Raw genomic sequence first — 5,920 nt, forward strand, 5'->3', positions numbered from 1 at the left:
GATGGTTGAATCAATGTTGATTCCTAACTGATTCAATGTAGAATCAACACAAATATGCATGTGAATCCACAGTCAAATGAGTGTTGAATCAACATTGATTCAATGTAAAACCAACAAATATGCATGTAAATTGACATACAAATGATGGTTGAATCAACATTGACTCGTAACTGATTCAATGTAAAATCAACAGAAATATGTGTGCAGAACCACATTCAGATGATGGTTGAATCAATGTTGATTCCTAACTGATTCAATGCAATATCAATACAAATATGCATATAAACTGACATACAGATGATGGTTGAATCAACATTGATATAATGGTAGTTATGGTTGAAACCCTAACGTTGATTCAACATTCAAGTCACTGACCACTTTCAATGTTGATTCAATGATTCTGGCTGACATTGATTCAATGTTTCAGTCATTCTGTGCTATCTGGGGTGATGGTGCTTTAATTTTTTTCCCTCTGTGATAGCAATACGCTTCCGTAGACGACCAAACTAAAGTCCCCCGTTTGTTCCTCGGCATGTAAAAAAGAGTGAGTTATCTTACAACCTATCCTATCTGTATTAATTTACAGCGCATGTTCACAGAACTCATGGTTTGTGTGGGCGTGTGACAAAAAAGGAGGTAGTGGCTCGTTATAGCTTAAAGACGATCTTTGTTGCCTCCAGCAGCAGCATCCAGAGCTTTCAGCCATTTTCCACCTGCTTCATTTTGCTGCCGAACCTGATCCTTCTCTGAAACTGTCTCGCCTTCGACACCGGCTGTCGTCACACCCCTCTTCGCTAAACCAGCTGTTGGGACGCAGACAGTGTTCGGACAGATGAGCGAGCAGCACCCGGTAAATCTGTGCTGGAGTCCGCTAGAGCTGAACCGGGTGAATCTCAGTTGGTTGGTATCTATCTACGAGCTGCCGATTATACTGCTTTTATGAATCCTTTAAACCAGACAGTGCAAAAATCTGCTCCCTTCAAACATCACAGTTGGCCGCCACCTGTTGATTGATTGACTGATTGAATCACCGGTCTCCATGTGATTCCTCCAACAGATGTCTCAATATTTTTGTTGTGGTCCGAGATAAAGAAACCAGAAAAATAAAACATTGGACCCTTTTTTTCAAAAAACATTCGGTTCTTAACGCGATAATTAATAGTTGAGGCCAGTTTTAACACGTGTCACTGCCCAAGGCAAAGGAAACTAAGCAGCCGCCTATGCTCCCCCTAAGTGGAACTGATTTTGTTTTTCTTTTTTAAGTAATGATTTCTATGTGATTATAATAACAAAAACAACTTCATTATAAAGTTGTGATTTATTTTACTATATTATATATTTGATAATGTATGTAGAAATCTTTCTTATATGGACAAAAAGGGAAAAAAAATAAATAAATTGAACGTTAGCTGGAGATGGGCACCAGCAACCCTCCCGACCCCACTAAGGGACAAGGATGTAAGACAATGGATGGATGGATGAATAAAAATAAATTGCTCTTGGGGGCCCCTGGTGGGCATGGTAGGTACAGCACTGCATGGTGATATGAGCGCGTCCAAACCTCCAAAGCGCTTGTGGAAGATAAGTTATCTTTCGTGGTGTCGCAAAAATGACTGAATCCTTTAGGGAGAAAGAAAAGCCAAAGCAAAGGTATGTTTTAATGTGCCTTGGTAGTGTAATATTTATCAGAAAAATTGATGGAGCTGCTAATAGAAACTTCAAAATAGCGTGTTTGATAACATTTGATAATAATAATTAAAACTTCTCAATGTTTGACATTGGCTAGCAAAATATTTTTACATCAGGCTACATGGCTCCTGCATTAATACATCAATGAGCTACTCTAAGCTGTAGTTGGAGATATGTTGTTTGCTGCTGAGCATAATCATTTATGTATGTAAAATAACATTTTTTATATTAACTTCTAAGTTATGTGAAACTTAACCGGGCTGCACTGGTTGTAGTTTTCTGGTCAATTGCCAATTGCCGATCTTTAAAAAGTCTTACCTGCTGATTTTGATTTTGGCCAATACCAATTTTTTTTGTCTGAAATGTTGCTAATATAGCAAAAAAGTTGCTGAGCTTGCAACAGTGGGGCCAGTATTGTTAACTGCAAACATGCAGACCTGACCTGGTGGTCTTGTCTATCAGTCAAACTTCTCACTGGAGAGCAGAAGAGAACAGTGGCTAATTTTTAAACTTTTGCTGAGGCAGATAAGATCAGTGGATAAGATTGGCTTCACATGTAAGTATCTGCCAATCATCAATCCCAGACAGTTAAGGAAATCAGCGTTGATGATAAATGTGTCCTATATTATACGTGCATATAGAGTATAATGTTACATCACTGTCAGAGATTAAATAATTTTAGCAAGTGTGTGAATGATCTAATCATCTGACTGTTGACGGACACTGAGGGTTTGGGGTCCCCGCAGGACCCCAAAACCAAATTCTGTTTAGTGCCCCCATGGAGTCTTGGGCCGGTGTTCTGACTATGTGTCAGTGTTTTAAAGGGCCCAACATAGGATTAAGTGTAGGGTTCGAAGTGCTCTGACAACGATTGCTAAAAGCAAAACAGAGAATTCCTGAAGGGACGGGGTAATCCCCGCGGACAGCTGCATGAGGTAATGTTAATGATATACATTAAATACTTACGTTTACATTAACAGCCCAATCCTATAGTCCATCTGTTTCTGTTGCACTCCTGTTTATCCTCCTCCCCACCCCATTGAGGGTTTAAATAGTTTAAGTGCACGAGGGACAAAGGAGTTCCTCAGACTGTTGGTCCTGCACGTTGGAAGAAGCAGTCTTCCACTGAATCTGATTTCCTGTCTTCTGATGACAGTGTACAGAGGGTGGCTGGCATTGTCCAAGTTTACCTTTGAACACCTTTACACATAAAATTATACATTTATTTTTAAATGTTAGCTGAAAAATAACACGCTGACTTTTTGTCAGATTTGAAAAATGCTGAAGGGCTAGCTTTACTCGGATGTGAGATGACATGGCTGATTCTGGGTTGTAAAATGACTTTCCATCCAGACCTCTTTGTTGATAAGTTGCTTCTGGCTCTCCTGCAGTGAAGCATCATGGGCAGTGACTGATGAGCAAACCAACTACGGGTCAACCGCTGACACACCAACTTGGCATGGATCAGGCTTTAAGTCTAAATGCTCTGGTGAGTTACTTTTGTGTGTGATATTCATGACTGGCCACAGCAAAAGTAGGAACAAGTCTACTCAGTGGTGTTTTGAGTTATTTACATATTCTAAAAGTGCAGATTCTAAGATTTCCAATGACATGTAAATAAAAATAAGGAAATGAAGAAGATATGGCCATTTGAATGTTGGAAGTCTGGGTTTCAAAAGTTAGAGAAAACAACTTTCAAAGTTTTTCCCCAAATCTTCTGAAGGTAAGGTAAGGTAATTTTATTTATATAGCACATTTTCAGCAACAAGGCAATTCAAAGTGCTTTACATGAGTTAAAAGGAAATACAAAAAAAAAAAAACCAAGGAAAGAAAAAAAGAGGAAAGAAAACGAATCTAATGTTGTTCTAAAGTATGTAAACTAGGTGCTCCTGTTCAGGGTTGCTAAGTATCTGATTCCATTTCTAAATAGTGAAACTTTACAGTTTCTGATAAAATAAGCTAAAGAGTGACTGATCTAATTCCTTTTCTGGGTTAAAAGTAATATAAACTAAGCAGTGACTGTTATTGTTAAGTATTTCTGGATTCCAAGTTCGTAGTTATTCTAATTCTAATTCTGATTCAATTTCTGGGCTGTATAATATTGATATTGTATAATATTGAATATTGATTGAAGGGACAAGGGTGAAAAGGAAATGGATGGATGGATGGATAATGTTGATCTAAATAGTGCGTACTCCACAATTTTTGATATTACTAATAAACTAAAATAATCCTTTTCTGGGTTAAATAGTGAGTACTGTACCGTTTCTAAAACAAAAAAGAGGAATGGTCACATTAGGGCAAATGCAACATTCAGACAAAACAATGGGCAAAACAAAGACACGAGTGAAGGCGGTGACGTCAAAGGGCCACGAAGCCACGTTACTAAGCCTCCTGGCAGAGTCCGATAGAGGTGTTGTTATCAAGGCATGATGTCCTTGGGAGCATTCAGCTTCGCAACTCCATGGATACAGGAGGGGTGAGGAGGGAAGAGCGTTGTGTTTACATATCTTCAAGGAGATTAGAAATATGCAGCCCTTCCAAGGCCACATGGGGAAAGCCAATTCATAAACACAATGTCTTAGGTCGGGAAGATTATAAATTTCAATCTTCCCTAAAGTCTCTCTGATACATCTCAGTTCCCAATCATCCAAATTAGTTTGGTCGTTTCACTGAACTGAAACTAGCAACTTCTCCAAGATCGATTCCAACTCATTAGTGAGTTTTAGAGTCCTCGTCTCTGTCCACACCAACAGTCTGAGTGTTCGCCAGTTCGGCCAAGTCCGTCACAAATTTGTCAATAATCCAGGAATACACAAGCTCCAAACAGCAGAAATCCTGTTATCATGAATAAAGCTACATCTGCAGTATACGTACTGCAGTATGATTCAAACTGGACATTCGCATACTTACACACTTATGCATCAAACATATCTATACTAATTTGAAATAAAAAAGGTTATTTTGTATGCATGTTCACTGACAAACTCGTTTCAAGATATATCTTATTGTGTTCTCTTTGTATTCACTAGTGTTTGTCAGAGATTTTAGAGACATTTTGTGCTGGTGCTACAACTTTTTGTCCAGTGCTACAAACAAAAGTTACTTTACAGACCTGTCAGGAAACATTCAGAGATTCTTAAGGATTTCTGATAGCTTCAAACGGAGAAATTTTCCAAAACTTTGGTTTAAGTACCCCTTGCAATCCCAGCTTATAGTGCGGCAGCATAGCTCGGATTCAGCCTGTCATCAACATCAAAATCTTGGGACATTTTATTATGTTTGAGCAGGTCCATGTTTATAATTTAAGTTTGATCGTTTTCTTTTATTTTTCATGTGTAATTTTTGGGCCACAGTTAGTGTGTTAACATCCTTATACCAATTTGAAGAAGAGCAGTGTCATTTTTCCAATATCACAGTTACAGGTTGACTTGTCAGTATTGGCCGAGTCTCTGGTTGGTCAGTAGATCTGGTAGTTCACAGTCTTCCTATTTGAACTTGTGAACACTGGTACAAAGTAGCTACGCTCCTACAGCCAGCCATGCTTGAAAGAATCAAAACAACATTCCAGGTATGTTTTTGATGAGGGAATAACATAACATGATGTAAGTCGATTTAACAAAATACCTTAAACAGCCTATTTAGACAGTTTATCTGCAAAGCAAAGAGTTAATTTGGGAGTTAGTTACACTTTAAGGTAGTTCAAATTTGCTAGCTAAGTTTGAGTATTTATTTTTATTCATAAGCCTATTTTTTATTTAAACCTTGATTTTTTATATATTTTTTCCTGTAGGATAAACTAATTCAAAAGCTGGAGAGCATAGGCAGCAGCCTCTTTCAAGCCTGAAAAACAATTGCTTCATGACTTTATTTCTTCCCCTTCGACTCCTCTTTTTAACATACATCTTTGATCCCTTAAACCAGGGGTGCCCAAACTTTTTGAGAGCAAGATCTACTTTTTCTCTCACCAGCCGCCTGAGATCTACCTCATGACACAAAGACATAAAAATTGCAAATTAAACTCTATTGACTTATTTTATATGCGAATATACATCAGTTATAGCAGAAATAATAAAGTGACAGAAAACCTAATCCAGTTTCTTCCTCAGTGAGATTCTGACACTGGGAGCAGCTTCCTGGTTTCTCAGTCAGAAGCTGGTTGCAAACCTGACGCCAGCAGGTGTCAGTCAGTCATGGTGGATCTGAAATTTGGTTTGATGAGCTCAATATG

The 5,920-nt window shown here is 38.3% G+C and overlaps 1 protein-coding gene across 5 annotated transcripts in view; it reads left to right on the forward strand.

The window, feature by feature from the left end:
* The first annotated feature begins 590 nt into the window (after positions 1 to 590).
* The window catches only part of stambpl1 (STAM binding protein-like 1), a 56,789-nt gene continuing 51,459 nt past the window's right edge, over positions 591 to 5,920 (forward strand). For 2 of the 5 annotated variants that reach the window (XM_008438091.2, XM_008438095.2), the window contains exons 1-2: positions 592 to 900; positions 3,081 to 3,178. In XM_008438091.2, the coding sequence (XP_008436313.1) occupies positions 3,104 to 3,178 (75 nt within the window). In that variant the 5' untranslated portion in view covers positions 592 to 900; positions 3,081 to 3,103. Of the gene's footprint in view, positions 901 to 3,080; positions 3,179 to 5,920 lie in introns of all 5 variants that reach the window. The other 3 variants (XM_008438094.2, XM_017310856.1, XM_008438092.2) reach the window with 3 other exon arrangements.

This window comes from Poecilia reticulata, linkage group LG19, assembly GCF_000633615.1.
Source record: "Poecilia reticulata strain Guanapo linkage group LG19, Guppy_female_1.0+MT, whole genome shotgun sequence".
Lineage (NCBI taxonomy): Eukaryota > Metazoa > Chordata > Actinopteri > Cyprinodontiformes > Poeciliidae > Poecilia > Poecilia reticulata.